Source organism: Podarcis bocagei (genome assembly GCF_964188305.1).
Source record: "Podarcis bocagei genome assembly, chromosome: 10".
NCBI lineage: Eukaryota > Metazoa > Chordata > Lepidosauria > Squamata > Lacertidae > Podarcis > Podarcis bocagei.
Genome location: NC_138135.1, coordinates 9,383,925 through 9,403,190, shown reverse-complemented (window position 1 = coordinate 9,403,190; position 19,266 = coordinate 9,383,925). Strand labels below are relative to the sequence as shown.

At 44.7% G+C, this 19,266-nt stretch overlaps 1 protein-coding gene across 1 annotated transcript in view; it reads right to left on the bottom strand.

The window, feature by feature from the left end:
• The window catches only part of CHCHD3 (coiled-coil-helix-coiled-coil-helix domain containing 3), a 203,884-nt gene extending 186,520 nt beyond the window's left edge, over positions 1–17,364 (bottom strand). The window contains exons 1-2 of the mRNA XM_081210516.1: positions 17,207–17,364; positions 10,014–10,116 (exon numbers count right to left, since the gene is read on the bottom strand). Coding sequence (XP_081066642.1) covers positions 10,014–10,116; positions 17,207–17,290 — 187 coding nt within the window. The 5' untranslated portion in view covers positions 17,291–17,364. The remainder of the gene's footprint in view (positions 1–10,013; positions 10,117–17,206) is intronic.
• Between the last annotated feature and the right edge of the window lie 1,902 nt (positions 17,365–19,266).

The window sequence follows — 19,266 nt, the reverse complement described above, 5'->3', positions numbered from 1 at the left end:
GACTCTTTTGGACAGAGGGAGGTGTTTATAGCTACCACTACTTCCATGCCGGGACGCGGGTAGCGCTGTGGGTTAAACCACAGAGCCTAGGGCTTGCCGATCAGAAGGTCGGTGGTTTAGCTACCGACGGGGTGAGCTCCCGTTGCTCAGTCCCTGCTCCTGCCAACCTAGCAGTTCGAAAGCACCTCAAAGTCAAGTAGATAAAATAGGTACCGCTCCGGCAGGAAGGTAAATGGCATTTCCATGCGCTGCTCTGGTTCGCCACATGACCCAGAAGCTGTACGCCAGCTCCCTTGGCCAATAAAGCAAGATGAGCGCCGCAACCCCAGAGTCGGCCACGACTGGACCTAATGGTCAGGGGTCCCTTTACCTTTTTACTTCCATGCCACCTACAAGGACTGTTTCCTGATGCGGCGATCTCGCCACACCAATGATCCAGGAGCAACGTCAATCTGCAGCTTTAGCCTACCGGACACAATGGGTATTTGGGTGACGATATGCCTTAAGTGTGGCCAACAGAAGAGCCTATGATATACCAAAGCAAATAAAAAAATTGGGTTTTTTCACTATGAGTTTGCCCTGCAGAGGCTTTTGTCTTGCACCGTCTAGTAGCAGTTGAGCTGGAGATTAACAATTATACTGGAAAAATAATGTTCATTGCTTCTCCTTTCCCCCCCCTCCCCCTTTCCGTTTTTAAAACAAGCACCCTACTGGGGAGGTATTTCACCTTCCAATACATTTACATTGACCCTGAAACCTTTCCTCTAAGAGAATGTCGGGCCTCTGAAAGAGCACGCAACTAACCAACAGAAGCACTCTGTGAAACTGGGGAGGAGGAGAACAAAGAGCTTGAGTCAAGGACATTGGGGCAAGCCACTGCTCAATCAAACTGCTGCAGTTTCTTTAGAAGCTATCACAGGGAGGTGAGCTAAGCCCTATCTGATCGGTCAGACGCATTCAGCAGATCTTTTCAAGAGAGTAAATTGAGTTCCACCATTGCCAAGGTACCCTAAATTAAACATCTATCATATTCATCCTCACTTGGCTCATTCTATAGATCCTTCAAAGTTTGTTAAACTCCAGTTTCGTATTGGCCGGCGGCACGGCAGCACCACACTTAAATGGATCTCGTGCTTCAAATCGCTCCTTTGTACATATCTACGCTGATCTCCAGCTTGACTTCACATTTTCCAGAGATGCAGGCAGACATGGAGCGGGGAAAGGGGTGAGAGGGAAGCTGAGCGTAAAAGCTACAAGTTCTGGCATAACCAGAAGTATTACAACAATGCAATTCTCAGCATGGACACACACGGACACACAACACACACACACAGTTACAAGGGAGTGTGGGGACTCAGGATCTGCCAAAAGCATCAAGATGGCCTGCTGTGAGCCCTGCAAAGGCCTTTTCCACCTAGCCTAGGGAGAGAGGCCCAAACTCACCCTGCTCAACATAAGAGACTCCTGGAAGGCCAGAGGGACATTGCTCTCCTGCGAGGTCTGAAGAGCCAAGACTCACTGGAACAAACTCTGGGGTGGGGCAACCGTCTAAAATAATAAGTACACACTAGGGTTGGCGGCTAGTGGCTAGGACAAAGATAGTATGAGGACTCTTTACCTTTTAAAACCATGCTCTGGTTATCTCCCGCTTGGACTACTGCAATGCGCTCTATGTGGGGCTACCTTTGAAGGTGACCCAGAAACTACAATTAATCCAGAATGCGGCAGCTAGACTGGTGACTGGGAGCAGCCACCGAGACCATATAACACCGGTCCTGAAATACCTACATTGGCTCCCATTGGCTACGTTTCCAAGCACAATTCAGAACCCTGAAAAGTCCTAATGAGTTAAAATGTCTTGGGCACCATGGTACTTAAGAGAATAATGTCTTCCGTGATGTTCTACAGCAACCTCAAAGGCAAGCAAAGGATGCTCTCTTCGTGTGATACAATTTCCCTGGAGGCTGGAGCCAAAGCCAGGCCACTTTCGATAAGTACACACCAGGACAAAGATGGTATAAGGTCATTCTGGAGGAACAAATATTTACCAGTTTTATTGGACTGTTCTTTTAGTATTGCCTTCCTACACACCCACATAAGACTGAAGTAAAAGGGTGGGTCAGAAAGTGGGGAAATACTTAAAAAAAACCAAACCCAACCTATAAAGGGCAGAAATATCTAAAAAGATGCAATTCAGAAACAGAATGAAACAGAGCAATGTTAAATCAGCCCCTATCATTCTTCTCTTAGATTAAGAAGGGATGTAAAGGGTATTAAAGAGATTTATCGTTCCAAAGGTCAAGAATTTTAAGCCTACTGCTTGGATTACCCAGCTAAGGGGACGCAATAATAAAAGTGCACACAAGGGAAGAAAGGAAATGTACCTTTGGCTTCACAAAGAAATTCCAAAGTCAGAGCCTAGCCTTACTGCATATATATTTTCTGTTTAAACTAGTAGACTTCCAAATCACCGAACAAAGGCAAAAAGTCTGTGATGGAGGGCATATGCATAGCTTTAAGCCAGGCATGATCATGATCTACTGGTAGATCGCGGGGTGTTCCTGGTAGATCCTGGTTGATCTCCTTACAGAAAAGCAAAAAAAAAAACCCAACTTTGGCTTCCTAAAAAAAAGCTCCACAACTTTGGATAGATTACTGCCAGTTTTTTTTAATACTGTGAGTAGATTGCAGTCTATTGGGAGTTGGACGTCCCTGCTTTAAGCTGTTGCCACTTACATGATGTCCCAAGTTTGTGCTACTCACATAAATCAAAGATCTTAAAATCTATTTGGAGCACACTCAAGAGCTTCATTCTGCCCAAACAGATTTTTTTGTTTTGTTTTGTTCTGTTTTTAAACAGCAGACCCCATGCCATGTCAGAAACCACTTTAGAATTTCAAGAAAAATATGGCCAGGTATGCTGCTAACAATCTATTTTCCAGAAATCAAAGGGATTATCCATTAACAAATGCTCAAAATAAGCCCCAGCCTAGGGGTAATTATAGTAAAGCAAATTAGAACACCTTTAGGGGTAATTATAGTAAAGCAAATTAGAACACCTTTACCTCTCCCCTTTAAGATATCACAACTGACTAGAAAACATCCAGAAAGGTATTAACATTTTTTTTCCTGGAACCTGGAGGACTTGGATAATAAAAAGGCAGATAAGGATTTTATCCATATGCTCCAGCAATTTGATATGTTTGCAAGAGACTTGGTCTCATGAATTTAACCCCCCCCCCCACCTTATAAATCTTTTAGCTAGCAGCCAGCTGTTAATAAATTTATACAGGGCTGAGGAAGAGGGGCTTGACGTCCTTTATATCACTTGATTTGGCTGGAGAAGTTTGGATAGCAGATTTTGGAAATCAAAATAATTACATTTTGCCAGTACAAATTAAAACTGAATTAGGAATCTTTCTTTTCCGTATAAACATCTACCTTCCCGCTACTATTAGTCTGTCACTGACAACCAAGATTTGGTCAGATTTAACATCCCTACTGGAGCAGATCAGTTATAAATTCCCCAAAGCATTTATACTTCTCTGTGGGGATTTTAATGCCCAAATTGGAACAGCAGCAGATGGTTTCTTGCTACCTTTAGGGTAAGCTTGGAAGGTGTCTTCCTAACCTCTCATTATTCTTTGGACAATGAATATAATGTGCAGGCTCTGAAGTTGCTGGATACTGTATTCCGACATAATTTATATATCCTTCAGAAGAGTCCCGTAAACATTTCCAAGGGTCAGTATACTTATTTGCACAAATGCAGTGGAAGTGCTATCAACCAGATGAGTTTCTCCACTTTTGTGGACACTTTTGAAGTGTTAGAATGAACAGAAAGGGACCAATTTCCAGTATCAGTGACCCTAGGTCCTCCAATAGAAGACATGCCTCAAGCTGGCCATCTTCAATTATCTAAAGCAGAGGCTTTCAACCTTCTGGAGTCCACAGCTCCCTTGACCAACTATATTCTTTCTACAGCACCCCTGTGGCACTCAGGAGCCCTGTTAGGTCACCCCTTGCCTGCAGAGCTGGCAGCCCCTCACCCTTTTTCAAACCCTGTTCCTTGTGGAGTGTTCCCTCAGCCTCCTCTCCTCTCCTCTCCCTCTTGCTGCTGCCCCTGGTCTCTGAGCTGCACCCCTCATCCCAAAGAGAGGTGCCTCCTCACCCTGACTCACAAGGACCAATGAAGAGGATGACCCCAGCCTTAGCAGCCCAATGGAAATGGGCTGAAGGTGAACGTGAGGCCACCATCTTTCTCACCTTGGGAGGAAGAAGTGGCAGCAGCGGACACTGCCGGGCCTGCATGGCGGAAAGGCTCCCCTTTGGCACCGGGCACTCAGCTCCCAGGCAGGCCTTGCACACAGCAAGCACAAGAAACGTCAGCATGATGCCTGCCTACCCGGCCTCCCACTAGTCTGTCCATTCCCAACAGCAAGGGCTGGTGGACTGGCTGGCTGGGCTCCCTCGCCTGCTTGCTTGCTTACTCCAAGGCCGCCTCAGCTCCTGGCACCCAGCACCCCCTGGCCAGGCCCAGAGGCACCATTCGCCTCCTGAGCTTGTAGCCAGGGCTGCTGCAACAAACAGACGCGCAAGCCTTTGGGAGGCAGAGATGGGAGAGGGCATCAGAGGAGGGAAGGAAAGAGGGACAGAGGCCAGTGTTGCCCGCAGCACTCCTGACCATCATTCAAGGCACCCCAGGGTGCCACGGCACACTGGCTGAAAACCACTGTCCTAAAGGTTGCCACATGGAGGATGAAGCAAGCTCTGGAGAGTGGGACCTTTCATATGGAGGCAGTGAAAGTCAAAGCACAGAAAATCAAAGGGGCATTGATGAAGTTCTAATACAATAAGGGCAGCTGACTTTGTGTGTCCTGGTTTTTGTCCCACTTGGTGTCTTGATACCATTTTATGCAATTTTAAAGTTATTTGACTTGACGTGACCAAAACAGTTTTGAGATTTGCCTTTGTAACTTCATCTGTTTCCATCTTCTGTTTTATCACGTAGAGGTCCGTAGAGTATTTTCTGTTCCAGAGCAGATCTCCGTTCCTCTTCTCTGGCTGGTTTGTTGGGTAATGCAGGAATACAGCCCAGGAAAGCAAAGTCGCAAAGACCTCACCCAACTAGAATCAACTGTGCTTTATTCCATCACAGCAAAAGCCAAGGGACGTGAAAACAGAAGTGAGCTTTCCATAGCAAAGCTGCAATCATGGCTTTGGCTAGGATCAAAGCTCCAGTTGCACAAAGCACCTAAATGCCAGCACAGCGCTGCCCTTCCCTGCCAGCCCTGCTAAACTCTGCCACTGACATGGTTCTCTCTGAGCCCTCGGATTCAGGTCAGCAGCAAGGGGGCATGTAAGGATGAGGACTCAGAAGGGGAGATGGGGAGGATGAGGCCATGGGAGGGGAGACAGGGAGGATTATGTAGCAGAGCCCACCTGAGGAAGCCGTCCCAGATGCCTCAGGATCTGACAAGGTGCAAGACCCAGGAGTTTCATCTTCCAAGCCTGTGGAGAGCTCCGGGGCACGGCCTGCTAGAGAGTATGAAGGAGACAGCTCACCAGGCGATGTCTCCAAGGGAGAGCTGGTGCATCAAGAGGAGTGCATATGCATTATGAGGCCTGGGCAACAGGCACAAATGCAAAACAATGATTACGATTACGATAATCTTCATTGTCGTTGTCCCATACAGAACAGCAAAATTGAAAAATCTACATAAGACATTCAAAAACCAAGATGCCTGCTATCCCAGCTATCCCAACATGATTAGCCCCCTAAAAACTCTGATACCCCACTTTTAAATACAATATACTCCCATAGAGACTCCTTACACTGCATTTAAAACCAATATCGCATTTGGATAGAAACTGTTAATGAACTACAACATTTGACCCCTCAGTCTCACAGTGAGGGGGAAAGGACTCTCTCTTTCAAGTTATGGCATGCCAACTTGAAGAATTTGGTATTAAATGGTACATTTTCCGGGGGAAGCCTAATCTCCTGGCTATTCAGCAGTGCCTAGGTCGGAGGCATATTCACTGTTTGCTGTCAGTTGTTTCACTTTGGTTTTCAGCTAATGTTTAGTTCTGTAATCTGAAAGCAATCAAGAACTACACTCTGCAACCATGAAGAAGTGGAAAGTACTAGCCATGTGAGAAACCAAAGCTGAGTTCAAAAATAATATTTTGTTGTATTTTAATCTTTCGTTGGAAGCCGCCCAGTGTGACTGGGGAAACCCAGCCAGATGGACGGGGTATAAATTATTATTATTATTATTATTATTATTATTATTATTATTATTATTATTATTATTATTAAAGAGCCTTTGTCATTATTATTATTTTTATTCATTTTGCCTCAAGGTGTGTGAAACTCAAACACCTGCCTATCTTTTTATGATGGTCTATCAAAATATATCACATAACCAACTTTAAACTTGCCTTTAAGTTTCCAAACCACCAAGGAACATAACCAAGCAAAACTTCACACACATATATAGATCATACATATATGAATAAATGCTCACACTGCACTTGTCCTCATCACAGAGAGAACAAGTACATGAAACTTTGCTACACACTGATTTTTAATCAAGTCTGTTCTTCCTTTCACCTTCAGCTGAAAAACTTACTGTGACTTCTCCAGCCTTCGTACTTTGTTAAATATTCTTTCCCAGTAAAGGTGAACTTTCCAGAAGCTGTGACCTCTCCTGGTAACAGTTACCTACCTGCTTAAGTTCATGTGTGATCTCCCTTCTCACCAGTGAGGCACCATTAAGCCATCTGAGTGCAGTATTGCTCAATTTGTATGCACAATCACAAGGAGAACAACTTTTGCACAATTTATCAGAGCCAAGTCCATTATATGCAAACCTAAGTGGCTGCAGGCAAAATTAAACTTATCTCTCTCTTGATGGTATCCGTGTCCCTTCGCCTCATCTGCTCATTCAAGGACCACAAGAACTAATATGGCTTTCATATCAAAATGAGTCCATATCACTGTGCAGCAGCAGTAGCAGGAGATATTCAACATGTTCATACATTTATGTGTTCTGCCCTTCTTGGCCATCAAGTTGGGCTCTGTGAATTATTACTCGGAATCATTACATAGCAACTTCATCTCAAAAAATAATCTCAAGGTAATTAAAATGTGACATGCAAGTGTGGCACCCCCTTTTACTTCAAGCTGGCTGAAATAACAGCTGTTATCTTTCCTAATATACATTTATCATTATTGCGGTTAGTTCCAGAACATTTCACTAAAAAGTACTTACAAAATTCGTTTTACTTCTCCTCCCCACTTTGCCCCCACCCAAAAACCTTAGTGTGCAAAAATCACAGAAGTACCCCTTGAGAATGGAGAGGCTTATTCTTGAAATAATATATTCAGTATACCTGAAGGAGCGTCTCCACCCCATTGTTCTGCCCAGACACAGAGGTCCAACTCCAAGGGCCTTCTGGCAGTTCCCTCCCTGCGAGAAGTGAGGTTACAGGGAACCAGGCAGAGGGCCTTTTTGGTAGTGGCACCCGCCCTGTGGAACGCCCTCCCACCAGATGTCAAAGAGAACAACAACTACCAGACTTTTAGAAGACATCTGAAGGCAGCCCTGTTTAGGGAAGCTTTTAATGTTTAATAGGTTATTGTATTTTAATATTCTGTTGGAAGCCGCCCAGAGTGGCTGGGTATAAATAAATTATTATTATTATTATTATTATTATTATTATTATTATTATTATTAATCACACCAGCCTGAGGCACATTGGGTGAGATGTCACAGGTGGCAATGGAGGACCAACAATGAGGAACAGAAGATCACAGCACTACGATAGACAGAAAGGTATGCAGTCTACCCTACAGTCACAGGCAGGATTAGCCACTCACACAATCTAGAATGCAGTGTGCTAGAAATACATGATATGAAGATCAAATAGCTCCAAATGTCAAAAGCCAGTCATTCATTGTAGGTGGCAACTATACTTTCACACCCTATGTCCAGCCAGCTGCAAGATTTTGGGAGCAGGCAAAACTCACCTACCAAGAGAACTTGCACGTGTGCAACTGAGACAGTCAATGTGATGTAGTGGCACAATCCATGGAGACCTGTATTCAAATCCAGGCTCGCCCATGAAGCTCGCTGGATGCCAATGGGCCAGTCACAGCTCTCAGCCTAACCTAACTTTCCATATAGAAAGCATGCCACTCAGCTGAAAGTTCAAAATTGCCAGTCTCTTTAAGAGCCACAGATGGAAAGCTCTCCACAACGGAGAAAGGGAAATGGCAACAACTGATCCTTCAATGAAAACCCACAACGGAGAGAGCAGACGCTGAAAACTGATCCCACATTGTAAAGACAGCAACCTTAACGCTTTTCCGTTTTCATAACCTTTTTGTGCCTTCCTCCTTAAAGAATACACTGACTTTTCAGGAATCCAGTCGTGTTAAAAAAAATAAATTAAGCCATTAAATTTGTCTATTATGACTAAGCGCTGCTTTTAGCACATGCATTCAAGAAACGCACTCGAAGTAGACTGATCGAATTACTTGTCATCACACAGCCCTAGGAAAGAATGACAGATGTACTTTAAAGATTTTGTGCTTGTTAAATATTTCAGTATGTTTAAAGTTACTCAAATAACTGAAAGACGATGTTTGCAAGAAGCAGGCTAGAGATTTCTTTATTATGGTTGTAACTTAATTTCTGCCCAACTTGAGATCAATAAATGCGTCTTACATTGGCAAGCGCAATCGTAGGATAGAAATACTCTAGAGTATGGGAGGAGGGGGCCTTCAAATATTTTGATAACTTGCAACGGCCTTGTTTAAGGACGCCTATGAACATCTCTTAAAAATGGGATACTGCTGTTCTCTGTACTACAAGATGAAACTAGCTTGCGTCGAACTTCAGGGTGAGAGACAGATGTACCCACCAGTTATCCCTACCCCAATTCTGCCAGCATCACTGGCCCTTCCTAAGTACCATTTGTGGATATAGCTCAGTCAGTAGAGCAGGACACTCTTAATCTCAGAGTCGTGGGTTTGAGCCCCACGTTGGACAGAAGATTCCTGTATTGCAAGGGGGTCGGACTAGATCACGGGTGGCCAACTTCCAAGAGACTGCGATCTACTCACAGAATTAAAAGCTAGCAGTGATCTACCCCTGTTTTATTGGGGTTCAGGTCAAAGTTCTTCAGCTTTTTTTAGGGAGGGGGAAAGCCCCATTTTACTGGGCTTCAGGTCAAAGCTGTTGAGCTTTTTTAGGGAGGGGAAAAGCCCCGTTTTTAGGGGGTTTGGGAAGCATAAGTTGCTTAGCTTTGGGAGGGACCAAAACCAAGCAGGGATCGACCAGTAGATCGCGAGCGACCTGTTGGACATCCCTGGACTAGATGACCCTCATGTACCTTTCTAACTCTACAATTCTATGATTCTAAACATACATTTGTCCCCTTTTCTGATGTGGGGATGTTTTTAAAAGTTTCAATACAGCTCTGGAAATGAGGAAGACGGTGGTATATTATGGGAGTCAGCTAATTAGCACTACCAAAATCTAGGCAATTTCTAACAGGAAAATCTTCATCTACTGAGGGCACAGGAAGTATGCTTCCATGGTAGTCCCACAGATCAAACTATGTGCATGAAACTTAACTTCCAGGTGCACATTCTGCTGAGTATCTTCTAAGGAACCTCACGGCTCCCAGAGTTAAAGCAGACGTATCACCTTCTAATGCATAAGTTGCAAAGTCAGATTTCCAAAGTATGTCTTAAGGTGAAAGTACAGCAGAGAGCAAACCTTGTCTGCGTGCAGCTGAAGAAGAAAGCAACAAGGGAGAAACTCAGTAGGGTGCTTAAAAACAAAAGCACCGTAAAGAAATCCATTCCGCTCTTGCAGAAAGTCAAAAGAAGGCAAACGAATGACTGGAACCAGCTCTGCAAAAAGACTTCAGGGTTTACTAAAAAAAATTCAGAACTACATTTTGATTCTTATCTCCTATAGCCAGAAGTGTGCACATACCTGAAGTGCCTCCAATCAAGCCATGACCACCAGAGCCCGATTTCTGAGACCTCCCACTTGCTGAAGAAGGGTCCTTCATACGCTCTATGACATTTTCAGACAGCTGGGGAGACATTGGAGCAAAGAAACACACAAAAACATCATAAGTTGGCTTATCAAAATATGTATTTCCCACACTGTCTTTGGTTCTAGCTCCAGGTATAATGTACTTTTTTCTCCATTTTTTTATTAGCTCTGAGCAGCAGAAAACACATTCTTTTAGGAATCAAAATCTGATAAACACTTTTTTTAAGCAACTAACAAGAACACTTTGGCAGTCCTGGAAATGCATTTGCCCCAGCCTATCTGAGCTAAAAACACCCTTAATAATAATAATAATAATTTATTATTTATACCCCGCCCATCTGGCTGGGTTTCCCCAGCCACTCTGGGCGGCTTCCAACAGAATATTAAAATACAATAATCTATTAAACATTAAAAGCTTCCCTAAATTTGGCTGCCTTCAGATATCTTCTAAAGGTCTGGTAGTTGTTTTTCTCTTTGACATCTGGTAGGAGGGTGTTCCACAGGGCGGGTGCCACTACCGAGAAGGCCCTCTGCCTTGAATCTTCACAATGCAAAAAATACATCATATTCATCAACATCATCAATTACATTTATATACCACCTTCTCTTCCAAGGAAGCTCAAGGTAGTATACATGATTCTTCTCCTCCTCACCATTTTATCATCGCAACAACCCTGTGAGGTAGGTTAGGCTGAGTGCGAGATCATTGGCCCAAGGTCACCCAGGGAGCTTCATGGCTGAGTAGGTATTTAAACCCTGGTCTCCCAGGTCCTGCTCTGACGCTCTGACTACAGCATGCTTTTGCAGCTACTACCTAAAGGCTGCAATCCTAGAAAAACTTCAGCATAAGTAAATACATTTTAAATCATTGGGGCTGCTATACAAGTGTGGTTAGAACTGGGATGCATGTGCCAAACTAAGGCAGAGAGTTCCATTGTGCTGCAGAAATATCAGTTTCATGGACTAACAGGATATATTAGCTTGCCTATGCAGGCCATTAAGAATACATCTTTCCATAATCATCATCTGATTTTAACTTTTTTATGTGGTTTTTTTTCTTAAATGGTTTTATATTCTATTGTTGCAAACCGCTTTGGTATTTTTTAAAAAAATAAAATCAAAATGAATAGTGGTATACAAATATTTTCACAAACAAAAGGTAAATAAATAAATGAAATATATGTGTAAATGTTAAATTCCCAAAGGTAAACATTAATGCACACTATCCCACAGGCAAGGCTTCCTTGTCTACTTGGTAAATTAACACGCTGCTGCAGCAATGGGTATCCGGGTGCTATCCAGTATCAACTCTACAGTTTCTGAAGGAAACAGGACTTCAAGCTGCGTTAGTGTCACAGGGACACAAGCGTGCCTGTTTACAGGTGAACGAAGAAAGGGAGGAGGAGGAATAAAAGAATAGTTGGCAGAGACTAACGGAAAGCAGGGGCCAGGAGAAGTGTGAGGAAATCAAAGAGACAGAAGGAAGAAACTCTTCCTCGGGTGCCACCCCAATATTTCCCTGTTTCATCATTCGCCTTTCATTTTTCTTTTGAAGTGCTGTTGGTAAGAGCTTTTACATAAGCTTCAGAAACAATGACCCCCCCCCCCAGGTTCCATGGCACAGAGAGGCCCTTCGCTAGGTTTCTTTGAGGAAAGGATAGGAGTCGTCAAGACAAAAGGAAAATATAAGTACAGGGACATGACAAGGTAAGGAAACAAACACTGGAAGGTGGGCATTAGAAGCTCTAATACCAGGGTTCATTATCGTCTGTGTTTATTGAAAATATTTGTATCCCACCCTTCCACGAGATTGTTCTCTAAGGGGCCTCACAACAAACCATTCAAGATACAATCCACTACAATAAAGTAGATTAAAACTGCTCCAGCAGCCAGGAGGAGATAAAGGGACAAAACACAAAAAAACCCACCCTCCTCAAACCATCACCTATGGCGCTTTACAACTCAAATTCAAACTCTGGCTAGGTGCCAGGGAGAGGAGTCATTTGGAACTCAGTAAAACTTACCCTGCTGACAAGGATCCTGCTCTATCATAAGAACCTTTAGCTATTACAGTCGTAACTTGGAAGTCAAACGGAATCCGTTCTGAAAGTCCATTCGACTTTCAAAACGTTCGGAAACCAAAGCGCAGTTTCTGATTGGCTGCAGGAAGCTCCTGAAGCCAATCAGAAGCCGCAGAAGCCCTGGCTGACGTTTGGCTTCCAAAAAAAGTTTGAAAACCAAAACACTCACTTCCGAGTTTCGATCGTTTGGGAGCCAAAACGTACGAGTATCAAAGCATTGCGACAACCAAGGTATAACTATACTTCCTAGCTTTGAAAACTGCTGTCCTCAAACCATATGTAGCCTGATCTGTCGCAAGCTCACTAAGAGAAGACCTGGTGCGTTCAGTATGGTTTACTATCAAGCAACTGTGCAGTCTTGCACAAACCCTTGTGCTTAATTAGAAAATAAACTAGTTCCAGGGCACTTGCCTCCAAGTAACAATGTGCCTGACTGCAGGCTTACCTTGCAATCCTATGCATGTTTACTCAGAAGTTCTCCCACTGCACTGAGTGGGCGTTACACTTAGGTAAGTATGTACAGAATCACAGCCTTTGTTGAAAGTTTATGCAGTTCAAGACTAGAAGATGTATTCCGTCATTCCTTGCAGCAACATTAACACAAGCTAGAAACCTTTAAGTTTTCTTCATGCTATGTTTCTCAGCGAGACCTCACTAAGACCTGTGTTTCAGCACAGACTGAATCATAAGCGGTACTGTATTGAAGAGGATCACACCAGAACAGCCAGACACCTGTTCTGCTCATCTCATGCCCACAAATTTCCCTGTTGCAAGCCAGGCAAAATTTTCCCCTGCCGTGACAATGATAGAACATGCTTTTAAAAATATTTAAGTAATGAGAGAGTTGTGTATCCTGCAATAGAGCAGAAAGGGCAAGGTTAAAACAGAAAAAAACAAGAAGGTTAAAGGAGAAGAAGAGAAAGCAGCAAGTCAGAGGAGCAAGACGGAAACCCTCTGCAGATTTGACGCAAAGGAGCAGAAATAGTGAAATGTGATATAATCTGTCCAACCCTGCCAGGCTATTCTGATGGATACCAGGGCCAGTGGTGTAGAAAGCAAGATAGGCAGAGGCAAGGTGCCCATGTTAATAATCTCCTGGCATGGGAGGTATCAATGGCTACTAGTCATGATGGAATATGTTCTGCCTCGACTGTCAGAGGCAATATGCCTCTGAACATCTGTTGCTGGGAGTCACAAGCAGGTAAAATGTTGCACTCAGGTGCTGCTTTCATGCTTTCCATAGACATCTGGTTGGCCACGGTGGGAAAAGGATGCTGGACAAGATTGACCAATGGCCTGATAGGTCTTGTCTCCCACTAGAGTAGCCAAGGCTTTTTCTTTCCAGATTTGAGATTGGTCAAGGAAATCACTACCATGCAGAAGTTAAAGCAGTTAAGTTGCTACCACTACCCACTGGATCACCTGATTATGGGAGAGCAGGTGGTCAAGTCTAGGAATCTAGCTTTATTTTTTTTAAGCAGCATTTTACAAATAGCTTCTTCAAGGCAGTAGGGCAGAACTGCCCACTCTGAGAGTATTTTACCATAGCCTAGAACAACTGGCCAGTCTCTCTGAGCAGGCAAGAACCTAACAACCTGAGTGAATGTTTCCTTGGGCATCATAAACTGAAATTATCCATGTTGCCTAACGGCAAAATTTACCAGTGAGCACTATGCACCTGGACTGCACAAGCTCAACTTAAAATAAAGGTTCGGGCAAAAGGTCCACGTGCAGAGGAAAATATTTGGCCTGGCCTGTTCTTGTGCCTTGAAAAGCAGCTTGAACTGTAACAGCAGAAAACAGCATGCAAAACTTTTCACAATGTGAAGATTAATCTTATCACCTCCTGCAAGGAGAAGTTCAGACCTCAACTCACTCACCTGTGACCTAGCTCTATGGGTGGTGAAGCAATTGGGAGTGCTACCTACAGGCACTGCCGTGGTTTCCTTCTGCACTATCCAAAGAGAGAGAGCAAGCAGAGGCAGTCACTGCAGGCACCACTCACTTGCTCACATCTGTGATTTCTCTCTTAAAAGTGTAGCAGTTGGTGCTGGTCCCATTCTGGCTGCTTAGAGAGGGCAAAGGAATGAGTGAACAGAGGGAGTGGCAGGATACCATTTCCTCAGATTACTCACTGAAGGTTTTCACTCTCCAGCACTGTGGTTGCGCAGTCTCTGGGCAACGCAGCTAGCCCAATTCAGACCACTGTGTTACCAATAAAAAGAGAATATAAGTAAACAAGTGAGCTAGAAGTGGCAGGAATTGCTTCTTTCTACTGTTGCCTGGGCCTCTCATTGGCATAGTGCAGAGGTGAGGAACAGCCAGCCCGTGAGCCACACATGAAGAGGCATACAACCTCCAACAATAGAGGCAGATAATATCCATCCCGGCATGTAGCCATTGAAAGCTTTTTCCTCCTCTGTGAATCTGTCCAACCCTCTTTCAAAGTCATCCAAGAGCCAGTGTGGTGCAGTGGGAGAGACCAAAACCTATTGTTGTTGTTATTATTATTAGGAATATATTGTATGAGGAAAGGTTGCAACATTTGAGGCTAATAATAATAATTTATTATTTATAGCCCGCCCATCTGGCTGAGTTTCCCCAGCCACTCTGGGCGGCTTCCAATCAAGTGTTAAAAACAATACAGCATTCAATATTAAAAACTTCCCTAAACAGGGCTGCCTTCAAATGTCTTAAATATAAAATAGCTGCTTATTTCAACAGGGCGGGCACTACTATTGAGAAGGTCCTCTGCCTGGTTCCCTGTAACCTCACTTCTCGCAGGGAGGGAACTGCCAGAAGGCCCTCGGTGCTGGACCTCAGTGTCCGGGTAGAACGATGGGGGTGGAGACACTCCTTCAGATATACTGGACTCAGGCCATTTAGGGCTTTAAAGGTCAGCACCAACACTTTGAATTGTACTCAGAAAGATGACAAGAAAGGAGATTCCAACTCAACATTAGGAAGAACTTTTGGATTGCAAGAGCTGTTCAGCAGTGGAACAGACTCCCGTGAGAGACTGCAGACTTTCTACTCCTTGAGAGGTTTATAAAGCAACCGTCAGGTGGCCATCTGTCGTGGATGCTTCCGTTAAGATCCCTGCATTGCAGGGGGTCGGACTGGATCACCTTCAGTGTCCCTTCCCACTCTGCAATTCTACAGTCCCATGAAGTGCACGTCCAGGGTCCACCAGACAAAAAGGCCTCGTCAACTCAGAAAAACAGGAGCCCCAGACGTAGGGCGAGTCATTAGCCGTAACTGTGCCTCTGCAACAGATGGATCCTGTCAAGGACCTCAACTGTCAGGGCCATCTCATTTGCACGCCACCTTTCCATAGCTATAAACCATGCTTGAGACGGCTTACAATAACTAAATAAACATTGTGGGACAGTACAGGGCCAGATGGGAAACTACAGTGCCAGATTAGAACGCCTTCCCCAGAGACCCTTGCAAGACCAAAAGATAAGAGACCCACGAAGCACAGGGCGGAGCAACGGAGATGTTCTGAAACATCAATATTAGCTCTGCCCAAGGCATGATGGAGAACAGCAGCAGCTAGGAAAAGATAAGACATAACATTTTACAAGGACAGGAAGAAACACCATGGACAGAATAACGGCCACACACAGGATGAACAAAGATATGGTTTGAGTGTCTCACTTACAGTTTTATAAATCATTTAATGTGCCAATACGAATGGAAGTTGTTAATGCTGCAGTTGTTGTATCTTGACTGGAGTGTAATTGAAATTGATAAGATTTTGGAACTTGGAGTATAGAAAAATCCAACTACTGTTTGTATCCTTTTAATAACTGTGTACATGATCAATTTTTTTTATCTTTTTATATATATTTTTCTTTTTCTTTTTATATTTTTGCTCTTTTTGTAATTCTTTTTCTTTTTCGAAGATGTGGGCGTAATGTTTAACGTTTGTTTTCGTTGCAATTTTTTCAATATGAAATAAAGATTATTTAATATATATATATATTTAATATATATATATATATAGGAACATAGAAATAAACAAAATCACCAAACCATCAATTCTAGCATGCGGGGGTGGACCTAATTATATAATTTGATGATGGGTACTGAATGATGGACGGGACGCGGGTGGCCCTGTGGGTTAAACCACAGAGCCTAGGACTTGCCAATCAGAAGGTCGGCGGTTCAAATCCCCGCGATGGGGTGAGCTCCCGTTGCTCGGTCCCTGCTCCTGCCAACCTAGCAGTTCAAAAGCACATCAAAGTGCAAGTAGATAAATAGGTACCGATCTGGCAGGAAGGTAAACGGCGTTTCCGTGCGCTCTGGCTTCCATCACGGTGTTCTGTTGCGCCAGAAGCGGTTTAGTCCTGCTGGCCACATGACCCAGAAAGCTGTCTGTGGACAAACACCGGCTCCCTCGGCCTGAAAGCGAGATGAGCGCCACGACCCCATAGTCACCTTTGACTGGACTTAACCATCCAGGGGGGACCCTAGTGGCCCTGTGGGTTAAACCACAGAGCCTAGGACTTGCCAATCAGAAGGTCGGCGGTTCGAATCCCTGCGTCGGGGTGAGCTCCCGTTGCTCAGTCCCAGCTCCTGCCAACCTAGCAGTTCGAAAGCACACCAGTGCAAGTAGATAAGTAGGTACCGCTCCGGCGGGTAGGTAAACGGCGTTTCCGTTTGCTGCTCTGGTTCGCCAGAAGCGGCTTAGTCATGATGGCCACATGACCCGGAAGCTGTACACCGGCTCCCTCGGCCAATAAAGCGAGATGAGCGCCACAACCCTAGAGTCGGTCATGACTGGACCTAATGGTCAGGGGTCCCTTTACCGTTACCTTTACTGAATGATGGGTATTGCTAATTGTATTATAATATTATTATAATGAGGCTATTATTGGATTATTGCAATTGAAAACTAATTTTAAAAAATCACAAAAAATAAGAGACGTAGTAAATGAGCAGCAGCAGCTGAGGAGGTCAAGGCAGCAGCCCTCCCGTGCACGACAGCCCTGCAAGGTCGGCCTGTCCTCTTCCCTCCCTCCTTCCTTCTCTCTCTCTCACCCGGACGCCCTTCACCACCGTGATGTTGTCATTCTCGTCCGCCTCGAAGGTGACCCTCCGCGGGGCGCTGCCTCCGCCGCCCATCGTCACCCGGCTGCCGGCGAGGGTCGCGCACTCGAGCGCCGACTAGGCCGCAAAGAAGCAGAAGACGGGACAAGGTGCCCGAGGAGACCCGCGCCACGCCCACCGGCGCGCGATTGGCCCGCCGCCCCTCCAGGCCCGCCCACCACCCACAGCGCGCCGGGCTCCCGTTGGCTCAGGAGCTGGTTGCCCGGGGCAACAGCCCGCCCCGGCGTGTTGACCAGGCCGGGTGGAAAGTTTTTTTCCGACTCGTGGGTTTCCCGACAGAACTTGTGGGAGCTGAGAAGGGGGGGAAGACTTCAATTCCCAGGATGCCCTGGGGCAAAGGGGCGTGTTCGCAAGGCAGGCTGGGTAAAAGGGAGTCTGCCTGAGAGTCAGGCCGCAAATCACGCGCGGGAGCCGCAATGGATTGTGGGCTGTGTAGTTCAAGCCTTCAGATGTAGCTGCTGCTTTTATTTGCTCTTTTATTCTACTTTCTTAACTGAATTTTGATAGCGGCAAAGCAGGTTACGGGGGGAGAAGGAATTAAATAGGAAACGGTTTGAAGCTGTCAGTAAACTGTCAACAAGGAAACATGGCACAGCTAATGCAGTTTACTAGTGAAAATTTTGTATATATAATAATACAATACAATAATAAAGAATACAATGAGGAAAAGGATGTGTGGTCTATAATTTCAATGGGTTCTGCAGTCTAAATCAAAACAATCACGCAAAAATTTCCCCCGAAAAAATATAATTTATACAAAAAAATATACCCTTGGACTGTACTAAATCCTATCACTTGTGGTACCTTATTAATTGAGAAATTAAAATATCTGTAACTTATTAATTGGGGTTTGGGTTTTTTTAAGGATTACTCTCCCCCACCCCACCCTCCTCCCTAGGTTTTTAGCCGTTTCTATTTTGGCTGTAAGGCACATGTCAGGGAAGGAGGCAGCATATAAATAAATATAATAATAATAATAATAATACCTGGCTCCCCTGAGCCAAAAGCGCAAATTGCTAAGTCCAGGTAATTGAGAAGTCTTCCCAAATTGCCATTGTGATTAGGGCCCCTGCCAAAATATGCGAGATCAGAGCCTTGTTATTTAGATATCGGTCCAAATTTTATTTATTACAGTGGTACCTCGGGTTACATACGCTTCAGGTTACATACGCTTCAGGTTACAGACTCCGCTAACCCAGAAATTTTACCTCGGGTTAAGAACTTTGCTTCAGGATGAGAACAGAAATTGTGCTCCGGCGGCGCGGCAGCAGGGGGAGACCCCATTAGCTAAAGTGGTGCTTCAGGTTAAGAACAGTTTCAGGTTAAGAACAGACCTCTGGAACGAATTAAGTACTTAACCAGAGGTACCACTGTACTACATTTACATCCCATCCTTCCTCCAGGGATCTCAGGATGCCTACATGGCCCCTCCTCCTCTTCATGCCACCCTCCCATCAACCTTGTAAGTTAGGCAGAGAGAGAGAGTGACTAAACCCAAGGTCACCCAGTTAACTTAGTGGCAGAGTGGGGATTTGAACCCTAGTCTCCTGGGTCCCAGTCCAGCAATCCAACCACTAGACCACACTGACAAGCTCTGAAATAGCAATCCTATATAAACTGAACTTAACAGGATTCACTGCTAGGGCTATAAAGGTCAGCACCAACACTTTGAATTGTGTTCGGAAACTTAGCAGCTTCAGCTCATGACAGATGCATCCAGGTGCCTATTGATAAAGTTGGGCAGCCAAAAGCACATTACACTAAGCTACCACCCCAGCAGGTACGCTGCCTTCCCTGTTCTGTGCAGGAACAAGGCTGAGGGCATATTGACAAGGGCAAAAAATGGAAGTATGGGCATGAAGTAATAGCACATTGAATAAGCACGCATTGCAAGGAAGGAAGGAAGCAAGCAAGCAAGCCTTGCCACGACTAAATTGCAAAACAATTCCCACCCAGCCTGCACACACGTAGCCCCAGTATTACAGAGAGAC